Source organism: Crocuta crocuta, unplaced genomic scaffold (genome assembly GCF_008692635.1).
Source record: "Crocuta crocuta isolate KB4526 unplaced genomic scaffold, BGI_CrCroc_1.0 scaffold156, whole genome shotgun sequence".
NCBI classification, from domain to species: Eukaryota; Metazoa; Chordata; class Mammalia; order Carnivora; family Hyaenidae; genus Crocuta; species Crocuta crocuta.
In genome coordinates this window covers 2,357,844-2,385,842 of record NW_027531308.1, presented here as the reverse complement: position 1 = coordinate 2,385,842, position 27,999 = coordinate 2,357,844, and the positions used below count along the sequence as shown (strand labels likewise).

The following is a 27,999-nucleotide window of genomic DNA, read 5'->3' as shown; positions in this document are numbered from 1 at the left end:
ACTCTATGATTTTGCGCTTTCAAATGTGGCAGAAGTAGATACTCGGGGATCTTTGGTCAAGTTTTTTGGACCTCTTAGGTAAGTCAACCTGGAAGGAAAACTGAACTTTAATTTTCTCTTTGCTTTTGATTATTTTGCCCTACCGTCAGGAATGTGACGTGTCACACTGCTTTGTTGACAACTAAAGCTAATGCTTCCCTCCAGCAGTTGGTACCTTTAGTCACTTCTTTATAATTATTGATCATCTATTTGGGGGGCACAATTTATTTTATTTATTTTTTAAAATGTTTTTTATTTTTATGTTTCAGAGAGAGAACATGAGCAGGGCAGGGGCAGAGAGAGGGAAGCACAGAGTCCGAAGCAGGCTCCAGCCGCACTATCAGCACAGAGCCTGTCACGGGGCTTGAACTCACAAGCCGTGAAATCATGACCTGAGCCGAAGTCAAACACTTAACTGATTGAGCCACCCAGGCGCCCCAAAATTTATACTTTTCATAACTTCAACATTTTTCATAGGCCATAAAGTTTTCTTAGAGTAGAACATAAAACTGGTGTCCCATCAGTCATACAGTATTAATGTTCATATGTGATATCAGAGGTATGAGTCAGAAACATTTTTGTGTGTTTAAAATTTGTGAAGTAAGTAACATTCTTTGGCACTTAGCTAATACACTTTTTTGAAAACGGCAGTACATTTGTACTACGTTGTAGGCACTCTGCTCAGTGTGAAAATAATCCTCAAGACATTCATTTGTGTGACGAATAGATACCATTTTAGGTATAAAGTCACTGAGACACAGAATTGTTAAGTCATTTGCCCAGGTCAAATAGCAACTAAGTGGTAGAGATAGGATTCAAACCTAACTTAGAACTGTGATCTTTTATCTCCCCATTGTCCTTAACACTCGGGAGAAATTATGGTTAGTTCATTGTGGCGATCTCAAAGGAAATAAGCTTGGCTTTAGCTTGGACGTTGCTTTGGTTGTTGGTGTTTATAAGAAGATTTAATAATAACTTTTTGTTTTTAATGTTTATTTTTGAGAGAGAGATACAGAGTGCAAGTGGAGGAGGGACAGAGAGAGAAGGAGACACAAAATCCAAAGCAGGCTCCAAGCTCTGAGATTTCAGCATAGAGCCTGACATAGGGCTCAAACTCACGAACTGTGAGATCATGCATGACTTGAGCTGAAGTCAGATGTTTGACTGGGCCACCCAGGCGCCCCAGTACTAACTCATAGTAACACATAGAACTATTTCATTCTCTTAATGAACTACAGAGAGTTCCATTATATAAGTCTACCATACTATGTTTTAATCGGTCTCTTATTGACAGATCTTTAATTTCTAAATTTTGGCCATATAATTTAGTAATGAACAACATCCTTTTCACTTCTGTGTAAAAATTTTTGATACTGATTCACAGAAGCAGAATGGCTGACTCAAAGGGGATATATATGTAAATTTTGTTATATTGCCTAATTTCCTTCAAAACTATGTACCAATTATACTAACAGCATTTGAGGATATATTTCTTTCCCTGCCAACTAGGTAAATTCATCTTTAATTTTGGTCAATCCAAAGATTAGAGACCCCTCATTGTTTTACTTCGCATTTTGTGATTATAGTAGGGAAATTGAACATCCTTTTGTTTTTCTTGGCTATTTACAAAGTAGAATTCAGAAATAGACCACTCATATATGGTTAGTTGATTTTTGACTAAGATTCCAAAGCAACCCAATGGAGAAAGGATAATCTTTTCAGCAACAGTAGTGGAACAGCTGGATGTCTATATGCACAGTATGAAATTTGACCCATACGTCACATCATATACACAGATTAACTCAAAATGAGTCATAGACCTATTTGTCAAAACCAGAACTAATAGAATATACAGAATGTCTTTGTGATTATGGTTTGTGCAAACATTTTCACAGACACCAAAGCACAGTCCGTAAAGAAAAAAACTGTTACATTGGACTTTATCAAAATTTAAAACTTCTACTGTTTGAAAAGACATTGTTAAGAGAATGAAAATACAACCCCAAACTGGGAGAAAATATTGGCTAAATCCATATCTGACAATGGGCTGTCTCAGAACTCAATGATAAGAAAACACTTTAAAAATAGCTCAAGGAGTGCCTTGGTGGCTCAGTCAGTTGAATGTCCTTCTCTTGCTTTTGGCTTAGGTCATGATCCCGGGGTTGTGGGATCAAGCCCTGGTTGGGCTCCCTGCTAGGTGTGGAGCCTGCTTGGGATTCTCTCTCTTTCTCCTACTTGTACTTTCTCTTTCTCTCAAATATATACGTATATATATGTATATATACATTAGCTCAAGAGTTGAACAGATACTTCACCGAAGAAGATGCATTCCAGTAACGCCTTAGAAAGATGCTCAGTATCATTAGTCATTAGAGAAACACATATTTAAATCATAATGAGATACCATTACATGTCTCTTAGAATTTAAAAAAAAAAAGCAGACAGCATATTATGACAAGGATGTAGAGCAACTGGAATTCTCATACATAGCTGGTAGGAATTCAAACCTTGGAAAAATGTGACAATTTCTTATAAATTTAATCGTGTACTTACTATACAGTCTAGTGTTCTCACAGATATGCCCAAAAGAAATGAAAATTAATGTTCACACAAAAATCTGTGCGGAAATGTATAGAGCAGCTTTAGTGATAGTTGTCTTTTAAAACCAGATATGCTTTGGGGTGCCTGGGTGGGTCAGTCGGTTAAGCGTCTGACTTTGGCTCAGGTCATGATCTTGCTGCCAGCACAGAACCCACATTGGGTTCTGTGCTGGCAGCTCAGGGCCTCGAGCCTGTTTCAGATTCTGTGTATCCCTCTCTCTCTCTGACCCTCCCCTGCTCATGCTTTGTCTCAAAAATAAATAAACTATAAAAAATTAAAAAAAATAAAAATAAAAACATATGCTTCAACTGGTGAGTGAATAAACACGCTGTGCTACATGCATGTGGTGGAATACTACTCAGCAATAAAAAGGAGCCAATTACACACATTATGTGTGCATTTTAGTTGCATTATGCTAAATGAAATGTGTCAAAAGGCTACATAATGTATGATTCCATTTATTTGACCTTCTGGAAAGAACAGAATTGTAGAGATCAAAAACAGATTCGTGGTTACTAGGGCCTGGGATAGAGTATGTGAGGGAATTTGGAGAGCATGATGAAACTGTATTTAAATAATGGAAAGCTGTTCAGCTTGCGGTGGTGAGTGCAAGTTTCCCAGAATTCTGGTTTTTCACTTGGAAGTTCAAATTTTATCTTTGGTAACAGATGCTATCAGTTGTTTTCCTTAAAGTTACTGATTTATTTCATTCAGATTTGAAAATTTTTTGCCATTTATTCAGGGCTCAGTAACCAGTTTGTCAGTTCTTTGAAGTAAATATTGTGTGCAAAATGTGTACATGACATTGTGTCACACAGAATTTTTTAATAACAGATACTCAAGTGTACAAATTTAATTAATATAATTTTAATTAATAAATTAATTTTGCTGCTTCATTAATCACATTTTTAATTTTTTTACTCTGCATGTGACAGTGAGCAATGCTGTGGCTACTTATAGTCCTGGTTGGTACCACCATCTTCCCCTGTGTCGTCAGCAGTTTTACCCACCATTGCTTTTCACTGTGTATGTAAAGACAGTGAAAAAAACCCAAATAATGTCTTAGTATTAATATAAAATAGTATTGTTCTTGCATACTTCCGAGAAGGGTCTCAGAGACCATAGGGGATTTGCAGAAGACACTTTGAGAACCTGCACTAACGGGGTTAACTTTCATTGCTGATTTTTAAATTTTCTGCTGTGTGATAGGATTATATTTGCCAGGTAAAATGTTTTAAGCCGTCTGTAAAATCATGTGTTTCAAAAATGAAGTAGGATCAAGTTAATAAAATACTCTTCTTCATCTGAATATCCCTTATTCTGCAGTTCAAATACACTCCACCAGGTGGCATCATATCTCTGCTTGTTACCAACTCTTCCTAAAAATGAAGACACAAGTTTTGATAAAGAATTTCTTCTAGAATTGCTGGTAAATATTAATGTTCTTTGAATTTTCCCTACCATTTTGAATCATTCTTAAATACATGGGTTGGTACACATTTTTTCCAGGGCTAAAGGGTAAGTAGATTGTTGCTACCTATTTACAATTACGTTATCATTTGGTTTTGTCACATTTCTTTTCTCATCTGTTAGATTTCTTTTCTCAAGATTTAACCTCTCACAATTGCTTTATGGCATGAATTCATTGCCTACAAACATCTATGAGCAGCTTCTTTGTCAGGCTCTGGATTCAGGAATTGGGGAATACGTAGATAATTGACACCATTCCTGCCTTTTAGAGGTCACAGTTACATACACACACAGGTAATACATATATATTCATATCTGTCTAACTGTTTAAAACTTTTTAAATATAGTACCTTGAATATTGAAGCATACCTTTATTACTAGAAAACTCAGGAATGTTTAAAGAAAATAAGTTATCACTGACTTAGTGGTTTAAGAATTCTAAGGGATTTTTCAGTATTTTGGAAAGTAATGGACTTCATTTCTCAAACTAATAACTTTTTTTGTAAGTTTTTTTTTAATGCAGTTTTAGGTTCACAGAAAAATTTGAAGGAAAGGAATATACCTTATTTTTAGCTTTAGTAAAATCATACATAAAATGCATGAGTAATTATATCTACACTATGAATATTTAAGTTGTTTGCAATGTTCACTCTTACAAATAATGATGTGATCCTGGTATGTGCCTCTTAGTGCCCATGTGTGGACATTTTTGTTTTCTATCTGCTATAGAAAGGATCCTAAAAGATTTCCTCTGCTACAGTTGAGTGGTCAGTAGTATGTTTTTTATAACTTTACAAACATACACTGTTTAAGAGTGTATATACTTTTTATTTTTACATATATAGAGCCATAATGGGTACATGGTTTTGTGACTTATATTCCAAGTTACTACTTTTAATATAGGATGTTAAATACAATTCCTTACTGTAGAGAAGAAGATATGCTACTTTTGGAGGTAGTTACCAGAAACTGTTGTAGCAGATGTTTTAAGCCTAGTGACAAGTGCTTCAGTGCCATTTGGAGAGAAATTCCTGGAGTTTTAAATTAATTCATGTGCAGAAAATACTTTTTTATTGATATATTTACTTGTGTGAAGTGAATGTCTCGGGTCACCATCTTTGCCTTCTTTGCATTATTTCTGAGTTCTAGTGCTTTCTAAAAATTCCTTGTCCTATTTTCTGACAATGTAAAATCGTTTCTCGTAAGTCAGGTTTGGGGATTAATAATAAATCCTTACAATACGAAGAAATGGGGACTTCTTTAGGAATCTTTCTAATGGAAAACAGGTTTAAACGTAAGGCTTGATCCTATGCCTTTTATAATTTTAGAGCTAAGACTTCATTTTTAAAATTTAAATATTTATGCCAAAAGAAAACAGTTTTAAAAATTTATAGTGCCACAGCATTATCTTTCATTTCCTCTCACTCCTGAAGGATTTCCTCAGGCTTTGGATTCTTCCAATATTTAAATAATGATGAAGAAATTGAAATATCCATATTGGTTAGATGATACCACACTGTTTTCTTTCCTAAAATAATACTATCTCTACTGAAGAGAACATGACACATTTTTCAAATATGTCATTATTTTAACATACTAATTAGGGAACAAGCTTATTTCTGTGTTTGAAATAGAGGAGTATAATATTAACAGCAGAAATCTACATAGAGGTTATCAAGTCCAACTTTATTTTATAAAGAATACTGAGACCAGGTTATTAATAAACAAAAGTTTCCAGATTGTTTAGGTAGTCTAAGAATAAAAACTGTAATCAAAGACTTAGGATTCCCAGGGCGCCTGGGTGGCTTAGTCGGTTAAGCGTCCGACTTTCGCTTAGGTCATCATCTCGCGGTTCGTGGGTTCGAGCCCCGCGTCGNATCCAGGTGCTGGCACATCCCAGCACCTTGATGCTATTTGACAGTATTCTATTTCATTTTAATAAGAAACCTGAGAGGTAAGTGGTATTTTATCTGTTTTACTGAAAGAAAGCTAAAATCAGGGAAGTTGAAGTATCTTGCCCAGTTTTTATGTAGTTCATACATAGAGGTTCTGGGAGTTGAACTCATATCCATCTGATTATAAAGCTCATCATAATGGGTGCCTCTTTCATCTTTGATTTATGGAGAAAATGGAAAATGGAAAAAGGAAAAAAAACCTCTAAGTGCTACCATAATGGCAAAAGACATGAAGCTTCTCATTTCAAACCTTATGGTGAATTTCTCCATAAATTATTTTTATTAAAAAGAGATGCTTCTGGGGCGCCTGGGTGGCTTAGTCAGTTAAGCGTCCGACTTTCGCTTAGGTCATGATCTCGCGGTTCGTGGGTTCGAGCCCCGCGTCGGGCTCTGTGCTGACTGCCAGCTCAGAGCCTGGAGCCTGTTTCAGTCTGTGACTCCCTCTCTCTCTGACCCTCCCCTGCTCATGCTGTCTCTCTCTCTCTCTCTCCTAGAAATAAATAAAACATTAAAAAAATTTTAAAAAGAGATGCTTCTAATTTTCTGCATGAACTGTTTCTTTTAGGTATCTCGTCATGAACGTCGAATTTCTCAGATTCAACAGTTGAACCAGATGCCTTTGTATCCAACTGAGAAAATCATATGGGATGAAAATATTGTCCCAACTGAGTACTATTCTGGGGAAGGTAAGCCAGAGAAGCTCGGGATTCATGTGTACCATGAAATTTAATTTAGAATTTATCATAGGTAACTGAAAGTATTTCTGTTACACACATTAAGATAATATTCTGGTACCTTCAAGTTCATTTTAAAGCTGGATGGTTAGCATTAAGGATTTTTATTAAATTTAACCATGCCCTAACATGTGCATGTGCATGCCCTCAGATGTGCACCTGTATACATACATATATTGTGTCATGTACATATTATCATCCTTTTTAAAATATGATCATAAGCAATAAAACCATTTTAGGGAACCTAATAGTATAGGAAGTGTAGCTTTCATTATGTCACTGTAGTAGGTTTTGTTTGGTAGTCTTTCATTTTTCAAAGCCTTTTTTAAACGTTCTTTTGAATTCCTTTTTAAGCCAGTTAATGACCACCAACAATTGTCATTAGTTAATAATAACTCCTTAGTCTGATTGAAAATAGTATTCTCTGGTTTCTTTACCTATTTCAGCAGCTTTGTTCCTAAATGCTTTTGTTCATCCTCTAAGGATGAGAATTTGCCAAAGTTGAATATATGCTGAAATATATTGTGATATATTTTGAAGGCATATTTCAAAAAAATTTAAGGAAATTTGTTGAACAACAGCACCATTAGGAGAAGCTTGGCTGTTTTAAAGACCTCACCAGTGGTACATTTATTTAAAAGAAAAATGGATACTTCAGAGTCCTGTCCTAAAGCTATAACTTTAGTAAACCCAGTGCACCAAAATTGTGCTAGGTTTCAGAATAGGCAGTGTTCATTTGTTTGTTTTGTTTTGTTTTGTTCTTACAGTGGCCAGTGCATTGTTTTCTCACTTCTCCAGTTTGTTCATGCTAAAAGCATTTATGACCATGGGTGTATGCCATTACACCCTAATCACTTCCTAAAAAGCAAATACCACTTAGTATTTTGTTTTGTCAGTAAAAAGCTAATAGTTTCTTAAACATACACCTAGTCATACATGTACCTTTTGGTGCTACTCAGTGACACTGGTCTGAATTTAAAACACATTTTGCTAAGCGTATAAAGTATTGCTCTTCTTTCATTCCTGTGAACTTAAAGGAAAAGGGCTTTAAATCTTTTCATCTTTCATAGAAAGAATGCATTTCAGAACAATGTTAGTTGCCAAATGGTTTCACTGTAATTAAACTGTTTTCAGAGACTTGACTAAATCATGCTATTGTTCTTTCATGACCATGGATGGCACTGTGTTTTGGGGGCTTGATATGATCAAAGCTAATACTGCATGATTATGCAGACTGCTTTCAGTTCCCAGGGAAAGTCAATGTGCAATTGGGACAGATATAAAAAAATATATAGTGCAAGAATTGTAAAGAAAATTCTTGTAAAATCATTTGCCCCTTCTCTGGACCTTTTTTAATAAACACAAGTCTAGAAAGTCATACAAAATAAATATAGAACTTAATGAAGAGTCATAAGAGAAATAACCACCTCGTTAGCCATCCTAGAACCCTTCTTACTTACTGCTTCTTCCTCCACTTGAAAGGAACCATTTCATGACTTGTATAGCAATCACTACATATTTCTTCATAGTTTTATCACCAAGTTGTGCATCCACATAAGATAGTTAATCGTGCATATTTTTTAAATGTCTTTTACTTTACAAGTACCTCATATCCCTTTTCTTTTGAAGAACCGTCTGCAGTTCTTCAAATAAATCCAGAGATCTTTTGATCTCTTCCGCAGTCTAGATTTTTTTTAATGACTACTCAGTATACAGATAGTATGTCTCTCCGCTCTTTATTTTTCTTGCAGTATTGGTACCTGAATGCAGGGGCTTCAACAGGCTTAAGGTTTTCTCTCTGACTAGTGCTGTATTCTTTCATCGGAGGCCTATAATGTCTGGTTGTTTTTATGTATATGATATTAGTAGCCATTGGCTTAACAGCTGGATTTGTTAATTCAATGACGGTTGCAAAATGGTGACCTTTTAATTCTTTTTTATCTTTTTTTAATAAAATTATGCTATCCATAGAGATGCTTTCTCTTAGTCTCTGACCTGAAAGATACTGAGTTAGATTATAAATTAGCATTTATGAATATAAACAATGTGAGATTAAAAAAATTTTTTTTATGTTTATTTTTGAGAGAAACAGAGCATGAGCAAGGGAAAAGGATGGGTGGGTAGACACACACACACAAACACACACACACACACACACACACACACAGAATCCGAAGCAGGCTTCAGGCTCTGAGCTGTCAGCACAGAACCTGATATGGGGCTCGAACTCACAAACTGTGAGATCATGACCTAAGCCAACTGAGTCAGCAGTTGGCAGGCTTTACCAACTGAGCCACCCAAGTGTCCCCCAATTTTTTTATATATATATATATGTTTTTTGCTATTAGGTTCATTATTGCTTTGGTAAGAATGACTAGAGATGGTGAAAATAATAGATTTTCCAGTAAAACGTGTTTATTTTGAGGTTCTTTTTTTTTTTTTTTAACCTTTTTGGTATTGCTACTGAGTGCTTGTTCACTTATTATCCAAGGGAAATAGTGGTAAGTAAAGATATTAGAAAGAATATTGTTTATTAATACAGTCAGAGAATGGAAGTGACTCCAAGAATAACACACAACCAATACCTTATCTTTAAAGTGTAGCCAGAAGACAAGATCCAGAGCACACCAATGGCCACTGAAGATAGACTTACACTGTGCAATATACTAATTAGGTTCTCTGGTAAAGTTGTCTTGGGGTTACTTTATGATCACTAATTACTTTGAGCTTTGCCAAATATAAACTCGGTAGTAAAAGAAGAATTTTTAAACTACTTGAGACTATATTAATTTTAAGAATCTTCAGGGGCACCTGGGTGGCTTAGTCGGTTAAGCGTCCGACTTTCGCTTAGGTCATCATCTCGCAGTTCGTGGGTTCAAGCCCTGCGTCGGGCTCTGTGCTGACTGCCAGCTCAGAGCCTGGAGCCTCTTTCAGTCTGTGACTTCCTCTCTCTCTGACCCTCCCCTGCTCACACTGTCTCTCTCTCTCTCTCTCTCCTAGAAATAAAAAAAAAAAAAAGAATCTTCAGATATTTTTTTGGAAGCTTGTTTGTGTAAGAATGTGGTTTTATGTATTAATGAGATTTATTCTTCCTTCCCAGTTTTTAATAGATAGTTCTTAACCTGGTTCAATTTCTGTGTGAAAATAAAAATAGGACTTTATCAAATATGCTGTATTTCAGCATATTAAACATTAGATTAGACTCTACCAAATTTGTGGTACATTTCTTTATACAAAGTACAGCTGTCTGATTAAGAGGATAATTGAGATGGGGATGTTGTTTTCTTTTTCAGGTTGTCTTGCTCTTCCCAAGTTGAATTTGCAGTTTTTGACTCTTCACGATTACCTTCTAAGGAACTTTAATCTCTTCCGCTTAGAATCAACTTATGAAATTAGGCAGGACATCGAGGATAGTGTCAGCAGAATGAAGCCATGGTTAGTACATTGGTTCCACTTGTAATGAAGAGATGCAAACCAGGACATACCTGTGTCAGAAACCTCATAAGTGTATTTAGAAAAGTATACCTGGTATGAAGATGCCCTCTAAAATATAAGATTTACTCTGGGAAATTCTCTAATTGGGAATAGGGCACACGGAACATTGGAAAGTCTTCCTTGGCCTTCCCTCCGTAAATGACCTTGAAGAGACTAAATCAGGATTTATTTATTTTTTTTTTTTTTAATATTTTTTAATGTTTTTTTTTGTTTTTTTTTTTAATTTATTTCTGGGAGAGACAGCGTGAGCAGGGGAGGGTCAGAGAGAGAGGGAGTCACAGACTGAAACAGGCTCCAGGCTCTGAGCTCGCAGTCAGCACAGAGCCCGACGCGGGGCTCGAACCCACGAACCGCGAGATCATGACCTAAGCGAAAGTCGGACGCTTAACCGACTAAGCCACCCAGGCGCCCCATAAATCAGGATTTATTTTGGGGGCCAGTTGAGTTGGTCTCATTCTTTGATGAAGTCTTCTGCTTAAACTCAACTCCCTGCCTGCTACTGGAATTTCGTTAGCTAAGAAAAGGCTTTCATTCTAGTTATTGTAAGCAGTTCTGCATTCTGAGATTTGTGGAGGTTAGTTTTGCTTTTTAGACATGGCTTTATGTCCTTCATTTACTGTTTCAATGCTAAGTATGAAATTGATAAGGGTAAGTTATATATCACAAATGACTATAAACTAGTAAAATTAATTCTGTAAGATGAATTTTTATTATAGTCACACCATTCATACACTGAATTCCATATGACAAGCTTAACAGTTTTTGAATATGAACTGATCAGGTATCTTCCAGGCTTCTCCTTACTAATTACAGAGAGCTACATGGGCACTGTGATTATGATCTATTTTTTTTCACTTCCAAATTTCATACACAGTTCTATTTTTTAATTAATTATTATGTGAAAAGTTATTCTGGGTGAGACTATAAAACACACCATAAAGTATTTTTGACTTAATAATCAGTTGAGTCAGTAGGCAGGCTAGTACTGTGAGATTTGTATACTCACTGGCTGATCATCCCTGCCCACAGCTTTGCTGAAATTATTGCCCATTGTTTGGACCCCAGGGGAGTGCTTGATCGGAAAGCTTCCTTTCAGTCTGTGGTTACCTTGTGTTTGCATGCTCAGATTCCGGACCTAATTTTGGCCATTTTGCAAACTAGGGATTTATTAACTAGCAGATTATCAAATAGAATTTACTTATATTTTACTTAAATGTCAAATAAACCAAAAATATTTAGAGTTCTTATGGTCTATTAATAAGGGAAGTGTTTTTAACTTACATTATTTTCTAAATGGGGAAAAATGTCATTTTTGAGAGTTAACTTCTGATAATAAATATTTCTGGATTTTCATCCTAATTGCCCGTCTTTGAAGGCTGTTAAAAACGATGAGCTCTAGCGGCACCGGGGTGGCTCAGTTGGTTGAGCTTCTGGCTATGGCTCAGGTCATGATTTCACAGTTCGTGAGTTCAAGCCCTGCATTGGGCTCACTGCTGTCAGCATAGAGCCTGCTTTAGATCCTCTGTCACTCTTTCTCTCCCCTCCCCAAATAAATAAGCATTAAAAAAAAAGGATCAGATCTAAAAAGAGGCCAGGCTTCTTTCTGTTCATTGGTGCTGAAGATGGAGAAGAGAGGCAGTTTTACTCAGTGCATGGTTCTCATGGTCATGTTTTCAGGCTGTTAAAACCACTGAGCACCATACAGGCAGAAATCTGTCCTCCTTATCATTTCATGTTGCAGGTAGGTTATATAGCAGAAGAGGGGGAGAATAGATTAGTGGCTGCCTGGGTGTAGGAACAGGATTGACTGTAGTCAGATGAGAGAGATCTTTTATACATAGGATGGAAATGTTCTCAGATTACATTGTGGTGATGGATGCACAACTCTGCAAATTTACAAAAAATTGAGATGTGTGCATTTACAGTGAATTAATTTTATGGTAGTAAACTAATACTGTCGTAAAACTGCAAGAAATGGAGGAGGTGATAGTTACTACCTTTTAGAAATTGTACTAAGCAAGTCACTCACTGGATGCAGAACTTTTATTTTTAATTAGTTTTACTCTTCAATATTACAAAGTCTATAGGTTTTTTTCTTATAAAACAAAGGCTTTATATGGGAGGTAGCTTTTCTTTATCTGTGTAAACATGACATTTTTGGCACTGTTTTCCAGTTTTGGAGTGCTGCTACAGAATTTACTTTTTAGAATTTACATTTCTTAATGTAAAGTCTAAAGCACTAGTTAGACTAAGATAAGAATAAATAATGGGTATTTGAATGTTAGTGATTCTGATTTTTACAAATAGCTTATCTGTACCCCCAATCCATGCAGCATCTTTTAAATGATTTAAATATTACGCCCTAAAGCAAGCATTTGCATAGATATTAATAATTTGTTGGTTTGTTTTTAATTTTTAAAATTTTAGCTTGTTCTAAAGCAGCTTATAGAAATATCTATAATACATAAACAGTGGAGACTATGTTGATGAAAAGAGGAAAAGGATAAGAATATAAACTAAAACTAAATATGCTAGATTATTATTGTAATCTAGGTAATTCTATTATTATAATAGATTATTCTTTGACAAAATGGCTCTGCTCTTATGGATATAGTTACCTTTTTTTCCCTGGGGGTGTGTGGGCTACTCCTCTCTATGTCCCTTTCTTTACTGGACCATGTTTGCCTATTCATACTATTTAATATATTCTTTATATATTAGGGCCTGGTTTTTGTTTTTTGTTTTTTTTTAAGTTTGGAAATAAGAGTTACTAATGTCAGGGCTTAGTTAGGAGCTAAACATGTATTCCTCCTTACTAATTGTACATGTCCCAGAGTTGGGGAAAAGTCATTTTTTGTTTGACTAATCATGTACTTCTTTGGTTTACAGGCAGTCTGAGTATGGTGGTGTAGTGTTTGGTGGCTGGGCACGAATGGCCCAGCCTATCGTGGCTTTCACTGTGGTCGAGGTTGCCAAGCCCAACATAGGTGAAAACTGGCCAACCCGAGTTCGTGCAGATGTTACCATCAATCTGAATGTCAGAGATCATATCAAAGATGAATGGGAAGGTAATTTTCTATTTCAAAAAGTAAACTTCCATTTTGCCTTTTTATAGACTTTCACTTTGAAAATTGGCAAAGCACTTTACTAAACATTACCCTTCTAAATACTTATGAAATTTTATCTTTAAGAGTTATCTTACTTATTAGTAGTAAAAATGTCAAGGATCATACAAGACTTAATTAAATGTCTTAATACTTTAATGAAAAGCATAAAATAGCATGCATATCACAGTATTTTGAAAATTGCTGTTTGTGAAGCTGATATGAGAGCTCTTTAAATCTCAGCCATAGTAAGATAATATTTGTGAATTTGTAGAATCAATAGAAGAAGAAAATATTACTGTTTGCTCAAGAAGGGGGGGAACCCACATATAACTTGCACACATGCAGAGGTATTAAGGAAAATTGCTATTTTTAAGAGATCAAAGCAGCCAAAGTGAAGAGAATAGGCATGCATATGGTTGGTGGAAAATAAAGATACAAAATCAAAATTAGACAAACTCAAAAGGAATTCTAAGGGGATCTGGTAAAAAAAACTCAGAAAGAAATAATAATAGTTTATTTGCACTAAAGGGAGAAAGTCAGATAAAGAATTAGTGGTATTAAGTATATTCAAGGATTAATAATAGATGCAGAGAAACTGAATGAGTTATTTTCCCTGTTCTTTCCTAGGCAAGATTTTAGGGACAGGAGTTCTGTGTCAAAATGAATTTTATTTAGAGGCAAATATGTTCACAGTTACTAAGCCAAATAAAGAGTTAAAACATTGATAACACCTGTACCAGAAATGGCACATGAACTAATTTTTAAGTGGCACTTCTATGTTTTTCTCCCAGCTGTCTGTGAGAGCTCTTGCTTGGTGTCCTGTTGTGAGAAACAGTAGCCGGCAGATTTTATCTCTGTCCACCTTCTTGGCATGCCAGAAGGAAAAGGATAGTCCCTTAATGGATCAGTTTTCAGAAATTATTACTCCCAGTATAGCTGCTTATAACCATAGGGACTATATGATACGTTTATCCAGCAATTCTGAAGGAATTCAGCAGGAAAGCTGGCCAAATGTTTAACAAATGCCCACTGTACTGGGTATAGTTTGTGACAGATTGTTTTTGTGACTCCTGTATCCTTCAAAAAATTCCCAATCTAATCTGATGCATTACACATCTAGAATAATGTACACCTTTATTGTTGCTGAACCTTAAGCATTAAGTTGCTGGAGAAGGTTTTATACTTCTTACTTTTGGCACTTAAGGAGGTATTAAAATAAACACTGTTTTACACAGTTACCTAAACTTCCCTTCATTACTTTGGAGACTTCTATCAGAAAGACGTTAAATAGTCTTTTTTCCCCCTTCTTTTAAACACAGGCCTCTGATGGAATGAGAAACGTAATGGGTCAATTTTGATGAACAAGATAGGGAATAGTAGGATATTGTAGAACAGTAAATTCATATTCTTATTATGGGGCATGGTGGGGAGAAAAGTGTTTTCTGGGAGACCAGAACCAAAATTCATGCCCTGTGTTGATCACAGATGGACTAACTAAATAGAAAATGGAGGCAAAAAATGAGAGGGATAAGGGGGTCTGTAAGTACTAATGAATATTGTTCTGTAGGAACAGAATAGTTTTGAAGAGTTCCAGTTGAATACGTAAAGCATTTTTCTTGTTCCTTCAAAAAGATATGTAGCTCAGGCCCTTAATTACCCCATTTAAAATTAAGGAAACTGAATTAATGAAACAGGAATGCTGGATTCTACTCCAGAAGGTACAGCCTGGATGGAGTAGATACATACAGATGGTTGAAAAGAGAAAGGTAGTTGAGCTCACTATTAACTAAGTTGTTTTCTTTTGTTTTGTTTTACTTTAATGTAGATCTGAGATGTCCAACAGTAAAAGGATCTGCTTTAGCAGGGAATAGGCGGTCATCCGTCAGTGGTGCCAAAAAGTGACATTGGTAGGGACTTCTCAGGGCCACTTCTTTGACTCTAAGACTTAGAAGTTGTAATGAGTTGTGCAGATCAGAAATCCTAAAAGCAGTACAACTCAGATTGCAGAATAGTCCCCCTTCTCATCGCTTCTCCTGCTTCTTTACATAGAATTTGTTGGGAATAAGCAGTAAAGTCATTATCAGAATCATTAATTGTTTCTACACACATAAACCCCACTACATATTAAACCCCACTCCAGAATGGTCCCAGTACTGTTAGCCATACCCTGACATTGCTGATTTGATTTAGTTGTAGATCTTATTGCCAGGGTTGTGAGCAAGCAGACCGTTTAAGTTTGTATTTACATCCTACAGTGGCTAACAGAACGAATCAGGAAAGAAATGAAGATTAAGTGGTGGTGACATTACATGATATGTGCCCTAATTTTATGTCCCTTGTGTTCCCATGTCTACTTTTAATAGAGCCGGAGATCCAGTTGAGTCTAGTATTTGGTCCAATGATTAAGAAGCTATGGACTTTGGCATAAGTTTCGTATTTCTTGATATTTACTTTTAAAAATGTTAGGTATTTGACAACTGAAACTATATGTTCAGCCATGTTCTCAAGATGGTATCTGTAAACAATGCTTTTGTTCCTTGTGGAATTATTCTTGAGTTGACCTCTTTTGGAGAATGAAATTAGACTGTTGCTAGAATGGCAGTGATGGATGGTTTAAACTGATGTTAGAAACCTGCTGAATATGACATAAATGGACTATATGCCAGCCATATTTTTGGTTACTTATTAAGAATGTTAAAAATAAGAATGATGACGAGCGTCCAATTTTGGAGCTGTAACATGAATTGGAGGGCTTATTTGGCAATGTATTCATGGCATAAAAGTTTCTAATTTTAATATAAAGAGAAATTTTCATTTTAATTATTGCTGTCAAATATTGAGTATTAAAGATTATAGGAAAAAGCCCTATAATTATAATACAAATATAATCATCGATCATATCTGGTATTTTAAATGTTTCTTATATCTCTATTCCAAAGATAAGAGGATGAGAATTTGCCAACAAAAGACTGAAAACAAGAATATTCTAGTAAGTGAAAGTGTCTTTATGTTTTACCAGGTCTTCGTAAACATGATGTGTGTTTTTTAATTACTGTGCGTCCCACAAAACCTTATGGTACCAAGTTTGACCGGAGGAGACCTTTTATTGAGCAGATTGGCCTGGTTTATGTCCGAGGCTGTGAAATCCAGGGCATGCTGGATGATAAAGGGCGTGTCATTGAAGACGGTATGGTAATCTATATTTTTGAAAGAGTATGTATACATAATGATAAATTTCTTCGTCTGTTTTCCTTTCTGCATTTGAAGTAATATTAGTAGTTGTTTTAAATAATGATCACAAAAGGATTATATATAAAATATAAATTACCCACCATGCAGTTTTAGAAATAAATAATATGGTTTCTAAACTTTTTGTTAGATGTTGGAAAGGACAGGGTCTTTTGAAGTTACCTTTATTTAAAACTTTTGTAGGGGCACCAGAGTGCCTCAGTCAGTTGAGCGTCGGGCTTTGGCTCAGGTCATGATCTCACAGTTCATGGGTTCGAGCCCGGCATCGGGCTCTGTGCTGACAGCTCAGAGCCTGGAGCCTGCTGCAGATTCTGTGTCTTCCTCTCTCTCTGCCCCTTCCTTGCTCATGCTCTGTTTCTCTCTGTCTCAAAAATAAAATAACTATTAAAAAATTTTTAAAAAACCTTTTGTAATACTTTATAACATTGCTTTTTAAAACCTCTAAACACCTCTCATGACATATTTGCCTAAATTTTTCTTAAGTTTTGTTTTGATTCATTGTAGCAGTGGCTCTCGTTTGGGAATAGCATTACAACTGTATCTTGAAATGTATGGTGCCATATAAATTTTCATGTGATCCGCGTAAGGGTAAGGGATAGTGAGCTATTGGCATTTGACAGATGGGGGCTAGGGATGCTAAACATTTAAACAGAACTGCCTTGTCTAAGGAATTGCCACACCTGAGATGCAGACATTACCCCATTTAGAAATACTGTCTTGATTTCTTAGATTGATTTTTCTTTGAAATTCTTTCTTATGTTGTCCTGACTTGCTATAGCTATTAATGATAAATACATCTGTGTCCAGTGCTTATTTTCCAATTTGTTTACCAAACTTCTCTCAGAACTTGTATTATCTTCTACCACCTGTGATTTTAAGATTGCACCATTGCTAAAAGTGCTGATAATTAAACTAATCTTTTTACTAGAATAAAAAAAATGGGAAAGATGGAATAAACATAAGGCCACATATTGGGACCAGTTAGAGGTCTAAGACAAAAAGGAGATGAGGCAAAGGGACAAGAAGATGCCTCTGAGTTTTCAGCCATGAGTATATGAAATTTCCTTTCACACTGGTGATATTAGGAATGGTATGTAGAAGGATGCAAAAAGTGGTCAGCCAAGTGCTTACGCTAGGTAAGGCAGTAGTAGGAACTATGAATGACTGACAGAGTTGTTTGACTTCTAGGGCTCTTATTTTGTTCGAGGACATATGCAGATAACTGCAGTCCATGGCATTGCATCATAAACATTACATGACTGTTCTGGGAAAATAAATAGCAAGAATTTAAGGAAAGGATGAAATTTTCAGCTTCTTAGCATCTACTCATGGGAATGAGTGGAGTTAAGTCTGGACAGTTTATTCATCATTTCTGGAAAAGGAATACTGCTGACTTACTTTAATATTTGAATAGTATATATTTTGTTTACCATACTTTTTCAAAATGTCTAGGACCTGAGCCAAGACCCAATCTTAGAGGAGAGTCAAGGACATTTAGAGTGTTTTTGGATCCAAACCAGTATCAACAAGATATGACCAATACTATACAAAATGGAGCAGAAGATGTGTATGAAACTTTCAATATCATAATGAGGAGAAAGCCAAAGGAAAATAACTTTAAGGTAATTTTTAGGCTTTAGTGTATAACTAAAAGTAGTACTATGTCTAATTTGAATAACTTGTGAAACATGAGTACATAGCTATGAGGTAAAAGAATGATTCGTTAAGAAAATGATCACTGCATTTATTTTGATTCTAAACAATTTACTTAAATTTTTAGCATTTAGACTAAATATAAAAACCTAAGAAAATTTATTTACTAAATCTATGTTGTCTTTTGATGAGTTTGGAAACTTAAAATATAAATTAATCCAGGTCAGACTCCTTCCTTGCTGTTTGTATATTAGATACTTAGTATAGCCGTTATGAGGTAAAGAAACTACTTGTTTATTTGCTGGGAGTTCTTTTTTAAATCAAAAGTAAGTGTACTTCCAAATCACTTTATAAATACAGATGTGAAACCTCGGGGCTCTGAAGTACTTTGATATATAATATGTTCATTATTTACTCAACAGGAAAAGGGAGATTTAGGGGCTGGAGAGTTTTGCTTTTATAAATTAATGGAGACAAAGAGTTTTGATAAAAAAAAGATTTTTAAAAATTATTATTGGAGAATGTACTATATAAAATGTAAACATTGAACATGTTTTAGCATTTGGTGATGCTAGCTTCAGCACAAGTGCCTCTCTTTATTCTCTCCCCCAAAATATAGGCACTTACACATTATTACTTTATCACCTTTTTTTTTTTTTGCCTGTTCTTATTAAAAACAGAAGACCTCACATACAAAGAATCTATTCCCCGTTTCACCCTGTTGTTGAAGAGGAAACAGTGGAAGTACTCTTGATTTCTTTTTGTCTCATGCTACACATCCAGTCCATCAGTCAGATTAGCTCACCACCTCCATTGATGCCACACCCAGACACCTTCATCTCTCATGGCCCTGCCTCCTGACTGCCCCTCCCCTTACACTATTCTCCACATAGCAACTGAATGCAAATTATGCCTTGGTACCCCTGTTCAGCCCTTTTTAATGGTTTCCCATCACAGTAGAAACTTATTACCATAATCCAAGAAGCCCCTTCATTATCTGTCCCCTGGCTTCCTCTGCCAACATCATTTTCTAACACCTAACTCCTATTCAGTCCATGCCAGCCACACTGACCTTTTTGCTGTTCTTTAGTAATCCACACCTTTTTTACATGGTGTTCCCTCTACCAACACAGTCTTCCTCCCAGATATTTATATGCTTCGCTCCCTCACTTTGTGTGGGCAGCTCTGCTTAGATGTTACCTCCTAAGAGAAGCTTTTTCAGGAACCCCCCCCCCAAAGTGGCATCTCCCCTTATCGTCATTCTTAATCCAGTTATCTTTATCTTTCCTCACAGCCTTTATTATACCTGATGGTTGTATATTTGTTATTTATCTGACTTCAGCATTAGAATGCAGGTCTTTGAGGGCAGGATCTCTTTCTCAGTAATGACTGGATTTCAGTCACTCTACTAAAAATGAAAAGAAGTTACTTATGTTCATTCATTTGGCCAGTTTATTAATGCCCACTGTGTATCTGACATTGTCCTAAGTTATATGGAGCCAGAAAAGACGAGTAAGACGCAGCTTATACTTTTAGAGTTTAGGCCACTAATAAGGGAAGTTAAAAACAAAATTAAAATGTTTAAAGGTACCAAAAGTCATAAGAAGGATGCAGATAAAAGTGTCATGGAAGGGGAGCCTGCCTGGCTCATTTGAAAGAGCATGCGACTCTTGATCTCTGGGTCATGAGTTCAAGCCACACGTTGAGTGTAGAAATTCCAAAAAAATAAATAAATAAACTTCAACAACAACAACAACCAGAAAGTATCATGTAAGATCAAAAGGCATTCAGGTTCCGATCCAAGAAACAGGGGCAGTGATTAACTCACCTGTATTTGGGAAAGGAAGAATGCTCTTTTGGTGTGTTTGGTATTTTGTTATATACCTGGGCAGCATCCCTTATTTCCTTCTCTCTTTTCCAGTCTCTACAGCCTGCTCTGACCTCGATGTTTTATTGCTTGCCTGAATAGTTGCACTATGTAGCTTACTCTGCCCTACCCCTGTTCTCCTCATCAGTCATCCGTTTTTCATATGCCTCCACTGATCATTTCACTCTGCTTTCTCAAAACATTTCTGTGACTTTCCATTAATGATGAAATAAAGCCCCTTCATAGGTCCTTTACTTTGAGCTAAATTGAAATGCCACCTTCCTCCATGAAATGTTACTTAAGGTCAAAAGTCTCCCCTACATGCATGTCTCACCTACTCAGAAGTGTGTTCACGTTGTATTTTGTAATATTCTTTACCGTTTGCCACATTCTGCTGCTTTGTGTCATTGCAAAGAGTATGTTTTACCTCCCTACTAACATTTAACTTTCTTAAAGAGTAGAGCACTCGTTTTATCCATCATTATGTGAACATACTCATTCATCTGTCTCCATCCAGTGTTTTACCCATCTCATGGTCAAACTTCCTAGATCCCTGCTCTCATGGAAATGATATTCTAGTGGGGATTAACAAATGATACACAGGTAACTACATAAATGAAAAGAGAATTCCAGGCAGTGATTAGTACAAGAAGATAAAACAAGGTGATGTGAAGAGTGTGATTAACATATGCCGTCCTGTTACTTTGTTATCCTGTTGGAGTATTTAGCATTTATGATTTACAAATGGCTGGGTTGGTTATTTTATTCTTTAAAATTAATAGCCTAGCTTTCTGATTTCCGTATGTGGGATAGATCACTCTGTTGAAATAATTATTGGAAAGTCTAAGAGTTGGCCTTGACCATGTATATGTTAACTACTATAATGACTTTTTATTGTAGCATGTTTCTTTTATTTTGAAATTTTATTTGACATTTCATTTTACCATTTGTCTACACTTTACTTTTTATTGCTTATTCTAACAGTGTTAATTTTAATATATTTAAATTATGGTGTGTTTCATAATTGAGGCATATATCGATATGCTTCTGGTTGTGTGTCATCTTAACATTGAGGAACTATGGAATATAAAGGGGAGAAAGGCTCCGGGAATTTCTAAGAGGAAGCATCTGCTTTAAGGGTTTGTTCTATAATTTTTTGCTGTCGTATAGTCTTGATCAGATTTTCATTCTACACAGCAGGAGTCAAGTGGTAAACTCATTTATGACATTCTGTCTAAATGAACTCCTAACGGATAAACTGTTCTTGCTAAGTTTGGTCTTTTGTTTAACTCAGTGTATGGTATCAGCTGAAAATATAGCTGTTGATTCAGTCTAGCCAAGCACCTGTCAGCAGAAAATAGCTTCTTGCCCTGAAACACTCGGGAATTCTGGATTAGTGCAGCCGGCTCTGCATTCCACTGAAGTGCAAATGTTTGAGATGTCTTCTTGACACAACCCTTTTCTGTCTTTTCTCTGACAGGCTGTGCTGGAGACCATTCGGAACCTGATGAATACTGACTGTGTGGTACCTGACTGGCTGCATGACATCATATTAGGTTATGGCGATCCAAGTAGTGCACATTATTCAAAAATGCCCAACCAGATTGCCACTCTTGATTTCAATGATACGTTTCTTTCCATTGAGCATTTGAAAACCAGCTTTCCTGGTCATAATGTCAAAGTAACTGTGGATGACCCAGCTCTGCAGATCCCCCCTTTCAGGTAAAGTCAGAACTGGATATATTCCTTTCAGGCTTTTGGTAGCCAGCCTCACAGAGGCCATCGGACTGTAGCTAACATTTTGACTCTCTTGATTTTGTTTGGGCGCTCTACCTTTACCATGTAGTGACAGGGATACATTTGTTTTATTTGACTGTTTCTTATTCTTAGTACAGAAACTATTTTAAGACCATAATAAAAGTAGCCTCACATTTGGTAAGGAATCAGTAAATGCTTCTTGTCTGAAGAGTATTGTATAAACATATTTATAGCATTTGAAGAAACGTGGGGTGCCTGGGTGGCTCAGTCATTTGGGCGTCTGGCTCTTGATTTCAGCTCAGTTCATGATCTCTTGGTTTGTAAGATGGAGCCCTATGTCAGGCACTGTGCTGACAGTGCAGAGCCTGCTTGGGATTCTCTCTCGGTTTCTCCCCTACTCACGTGGGTATGTGCTCTCTCTTTCTTTCTCACTCTCACTCTCTCTCTGAAAATAAATAAACATTAAAAAAATATGTCCCTGCATATTATACATAATCTGGTGTGTTTCCTAATTAATGGATAGAGCCGTGGGATGTTGAACTTTCTTTTGTTTTTAGGGAAAAGTTTTGTTTTTCTTTTAAGCTTTCTTACAAAATTTAAATATTCACAATATAGTTATACTTAATGGTAAAGGAGCTTTGGTTTTAAATTGAGTAGAGGGGCACCTGGGTGGTTCAGTAGATTAAGCGTCTGGCTTCAGCCCAGGTCGTGATCTCATGCTTTGTGAGTTCGAGCCCCATGTCAGGCTCTGTGCTGACAGCTCAGAGCCTGGAACCTGCTTCAGATTCTGTGTCTCCCTCTCTCTCTGCCCCTCCTCTGTTCGCACTCTATGTCTCTCTCACTCTCTCAAAAATAAACATTAAAAAAAAATTTTTTTTTAAATAAGTTGTGAGTAGAAATGGAAGTATCTGACACAACTCATCGCTCTTCCCTGAATTCTATTATATGGAAAAGTTGCACATAGAGAATTTCTTTTAGTTCCATTTTAAGATATTTGTTGACTTCCACAGGGCCCAAGGAAGAGTCACCTCCTGAGGTATCCCTGACCTCAAGCTAAGAACTTCTTCTGCCTTACAGTCTTAATATTCCATAGGTGTTATAACAGGGCTTCAACTTGTCTCTTTCATTTTCTCTATTATATCCATTCTGGTAAAACTGGCCACTTGTACTTGAACCTATATATAGTCTTATTTCTTCCAAGACTATCTTCCCTCCCATGTTTATATGTCTAAGTTCTTTGAAACTCACCTTTGATGCTATCCCCCCCATGAACCCCTTTCTGATTTAAAGAGGAACAATGTGTAAAGCACTTTACAGTGCATGGACATAAGTGTATAAATGATGCTTTGATTCTTCCTTGATCAGCTGACTTTTTCTATTCTGAACACCATTAACACACATTTTAGTGCTTGCATGTCTGCTTTTTTCAGAATGTATGTACATTTAATGAATTCCATTAAGCCATAAGTGTTTCTTTCTGATCTGATTATCCTCTGTACAATGTCATGCACAAGGTAGGTGCTTGGTAAATTGTTGTTAATTACAAAAATGAACAAAGATTTTGGTCTTGTAGGATAACTTTTCCAGTAAGGAGTGGAAAAGGGAAGAAAAGAAAAGATACAGATGGTGAAGATGAAGACTCTGAAGAGGCAAAAACCTTAATTGTTGAACCTCATGTCATTCCCAACAGGGGCCCTTATCCTTATAACCAACCCAAACGGTAATTTTACTATCTTTGTTAATCGTTATAATGCATTATATTTTTGCTATTTTGGATTAATAATATTTTAAAATTTACATATCCTTTAAAAGTCTCAGGAAACTTCTGTTTCTGGACCCTCTTTCCTTGTATTCTGTCAGTCAGCTAAGTAGCTCAGACATTTTTGGCCATTCTGTAGTCATATGTCCACAAGAAATATTTTCAGGTTCTATGAGAAATAAATGTTAGAGGGCTGCCTTAATTTGAGCACTGTGTTCTTACTTCATGACTATGTTTGCCACGACTGATAAAGTGGCGTTATATTTGGTATTAGATTGGGAATTTGAACTTTGACATTCCAGGTGAGATATAGAATGGGCTAAGCATATTGAAAAATAACTGTAGTCTTTTCTTTCTGTAAGATTCACTCAGTTTTTATTGGTCTGTAGAGAGGGAGAGGTGAAGGAAATCCTTTAGAAGTGCTTGGTTCAGTCATTAAGATCTAAAAGTACTAGAGATTTGCTACCCAACATTGTGCTTATAGTTAACGATACTGTAGTATGCAGTTAAAATTTGTTGGAAGTAGATCTGTAATTTTTTTTTCTTTACCATATACACTCACATGCACACACACACACCTGACGGGTTGGGGTGAGGGAAAGAAGAGATTGGGAGAACAGGGGCATATGCAGAGCAGACATTTAGACCTCTGGTTATTGTCTAATTTTTACCGATGTTCATCTTTATTTTTAACCAACTTTTTATTTACTCTTATTTGTAGTAATACAATTCAGTTCACTCACACACAGATAGAAGCCATCCGTGCTGGAATGCAGCCTGGGCTAACTATGGTAAGAAAATTATTGTTAAACGTGTTTTTACATGGATTCAGATAAGAAACATCAGATGTTTAGAATGTATTTGAAGCACAGAATCACAATTGAATTTAAGTGTTTATAAGTAATTGTGGCATTGTTTGCATATGGACATTTTCCTTGCTGCTCATTTTAGTATTCATAAATAAAGTTTTATTGGAACATAGCTATGCCTGTTTGGTTATGGAATGCCTCTGTCCAGTTTTGTGCTATAATGGCAGAATTTAAATACTTGCAGCAGAGATTGTATGGCTTGCAAAGCCTGAAACGTTTACTTGCTGGCCCTTTGCAGAAAAAGCTTACTGACAACTGATTTAAAAGTGTGTTTAGTTTCCAAGTATTTAGAGATTTTCCCTATTATGTACCACTTACTAATTTCTGATCTAAGTCTTTTATGGGCAGAGAAAATATGTTGTGTGATTTCATATTTTTGCTTTTTTAATTTGCTCAAGTTTGTTTTGTGGCCTAAGATATGATCTGTCTTGGTGAATATTTCATGTCCACTTGAAATGAGTGTTTATCCTATTGTTTTGGGGTGCAGTGTCCTGTATATGTCAGATTCATTATTTCTCTGTCCTTACTGATATTCTACGTATGATTTCTGTTGATAACTGAGAGAGGAGTATTGAAGTCTCTATCTACAATTACATCTTTATCCGTTTCTCCTTTCAGTTCCTTCAGTTTTTGCTTCATGTTTTTCAAACCCTTATGGATAGGTACATACACATTCAAGGTTGTTATATCTTCTTGGTAAACTGAGGCATTGATTATTATGTGATGTCTTTCTTAATCACTGGTAATTTTTTGTCCTGAAATATACTTTGATATTAATATCGCCACTGTAGATTTTTGATCAGTGTTCACATGATATACCTTTTCTCATATTTTATTTCTAACCTACATATTATTATATTTGAAGTGAGTTTCTTGTAAGCAGCATGTAGTTGGGCTATGTTATTTTCTTCATTCTGACAGTCTTTGTCTTTTAATTGGTGTGTTTAGACCATTTACATTAAATGCAATTGATATGTTTGGATTTAGGCCTACCACTTTATTATTTATTTTATGTTTGTTCCCTTTGTTTTGTGTTCCTCTTCCTCTTTTTTCTCCTTAAACTTTCTTTTGGGTTATTTAGATAGTTTTAGTGTCTCATTTTATCTATTGTGTTCTTTTGTATCTCTTATACAGTTTTTCCTTAGTGGCTGCTCTAGAGATGACAGTATAAATACTTATTTTTCACAGTCTACTTAGAATCAGTATTTTGTCTCTTAAGTTGAATAGAGGATCTTTACCTCCATGTAGGTGCCTTTCTCTTTCCCTTTCTTGTCATAGTTGTTATGTGTGTTACATATACATACGTTGAAAATACTGTCAGGCAATGTTCAAAAAGCAAGCATATTTTTTAAAACTCTAGAGAAGAATAGTCTGTTATAAATTTTTTGTTTATCCTTCTTTCCTGATATTTTAATTTTTCTCTGATGTCACTTCCTTTCTGTCTGGAGAACTCTTGCCACTTTTAAGAGCAGGTCTCCTAGCAATGAATTATCTTTGTTTTTCTTCATGTGAGAATGTCTCTAAATCTTAATTCTTTAAAGATATTTTCACTTGGACATAGAATTCTGGAGTTCTTCAAATGGTATTTCGTTTCCTTCTGGCTTCTGTGGTTTGTGATAGGAACCCATAGTTATTTGAAACATCCTTTTATTATACATAAATGTGTCAGGTTTTTCTGGCTGCTATTAAGAATTTTTCTTTAGTTTTCAACTATTTAATTATGGTGTGTCTGGGCTTGGATTTCTTTGGGCTTATTCTCTCTAGAGTTTGCTGAGCTTCCTGAGTCTGTAGATTTAGGTCTTTTACCAGATTTGAGAAGTTTTCAGCCATTATTTCTTCACATATTTTTCTGTGCTATACATTGTTTCCTCTTATTCTACAACTTCAGTGACATGAAGAAAGACCTTTTAGTATTGCACCAGAGATCCACGTGGCTCTGTTTCTTTATTTGTATTCAGTCTTTCCTTTTGCTTATTTTTTTAGGTTGGGTGATTTCTATTGCTCTGTCTTCAGATTCACTGATTATCTTCTCCATTCTAAACCACCAAATTCGTCTGGCAGTTTTTTAAATTTATCTCTCAGTTTCAGAATGTCCATTTTGTAACAACTTGTTAGCTTAATTTTCATCTCCATTTTAGGTTGTGGGTCCACCAGGTACTGGAAAAACAGATGTGGCGGTCCAAATCATATCCAACATCTATCATAATTTCCCAGAGCAGAGGACTCTGATTGTCACTCATTCTAATCAGGTAAGCGTGTGTGTGTCTGTGTGCATGCGCACAGATACAGTGGATGGTAGAGGAGGTAAAGAAGGAATGTGAGGATGAATGAAGATACAATGGAGGTTTCTGATTGTATGATAACCTGTTCATAGGGACAACAGTACTGATATAGTGTTTCTATTGAATGATTTTTGGATTAACACTAGTCATGACCAGACTATATTGAGGAAAATATAAAAACAATCTTTTATTTGTAATTAAGAGGGTCAAAATGTGGGAAGCTAAGAATATTTGGATATATGGTCAAATATTTGGATTCAGTTAAGCTGCCTCTGCCTCACATGCCCCTCTACCCCCACAGTCTTCCATGCAAACCGAAAGCTTTTACTCTGAGATTGAAAGCATTAATCCTTACTGGTAACATTTTTCATCCTTTAGTAAAATGGACATTACCAAAAGACTAAAGCTAAAGTGTATCAATACTAGATTAAGTTTTATATCCTTATGAAGTATACATATGAATATCTGTATTACATGGAAGGACTATTTTATGTTGTAGATTTAATACATAAGGCATTTATAAACCACTAATGCAATAAAAACAAATTTTTTCATATAAATATTGTCTGAAAATGATTTTACATCTGTGTGTGTGCTGTGGTAGTTTTTCTATATCTCACTATAATAGAAATGAGTAAGACAACTAACATTTTCTAGCTATTTTAAAACGTAAACAGGCAGCTCTCAGAACAGCATGAAAATTGCAGTGTAGTCTAACCTCTGAAGGTACTTATGTTCTCTAACGGGTGATTTCAGATGACCAGTTCTTTAAGAGTTGGTCTACAAAGCAGCACTGGGTTTTTAGAATGCTAAAATGTAACTTGTTATATTATTTTTCAACTTTTAAACTAAAGGTTTTTTTAAATTAATGCTATACAGTTCATTCACTTGTTTTTATATCTTTGAAGTTTGTAAGTAATGGCAACATTATTGTACAGTATACTAAAATTGTTCAGGGGAGAAGGCTGACTGAGGCTTTATCTAAATAAAAGAAACAAATTATGTAAAGGCCTTTTTTTCCTCTATTTAATGAAATTTAGTCTGTAATAATCTTACCTCTTTCCAGACTCAGAATGAGTAAAGAGTAATTCATGTGTTGTTGTTTTAACATAGTATTTTTAGTAAGTTTTGTCCTAGCTTGATAATGTCTTTCTGTAGAAT

At 35.7% G+C, this 27,999-nt stretch overlaps 1 protein-coding gene across 1 annotated transcript in view; it reads left to right on the top strand.

The window, feature by feature from the left end:
- AQR (aquarius intron-binding spliceosomal factor) overlaps window positions 1-27,999 on the top strand; it is a 95,933-nt gene that overhangs the window by 35,813 nt on the left and 32,121 nt on the right. Inside the window, exons 14-24 of the mRNA XM_077771681.1 lie at window positions 1-78; window positions 3,967-4,069; window positions 6,631-6,751; window positions 10,093-10,234; window positions 13,184-13,362; window positions 16,421-16,588; window positions 18,103-18,272; window positions 21,651-21,892; window positions 23,502-23,648; window positions 24,409-24,478; window positions 26,695-26,805. Coding sequence (XP_077627807.1) covers window positions 1-78; window positions 3,967-4,069; window positions 6,631-6,751; window positions 10,093-10,234; window positions 13,184-13,362; window positions 16,421-16,588; window positions 18,103-18,272; window positions 21,651-21,892; window positions 23,502-23,648; window positions 24,409-24,478; window positions 26,695-26,805 — 1,531 coding nt within the window. The remainder of the gene's footprint in view (window positions 79-3,966; window positions 4,070-6,630; window positions 6,752-10,092; window positions 10,235-13,183; window positions 13,363-16,420; window positions 16,589-18,102; window positions 18,273-21,650; window positions 21,893-23,501; window positions 23,649-24,408; window positions 24,479-26,694; window positions 26,806-27,999) is intronic.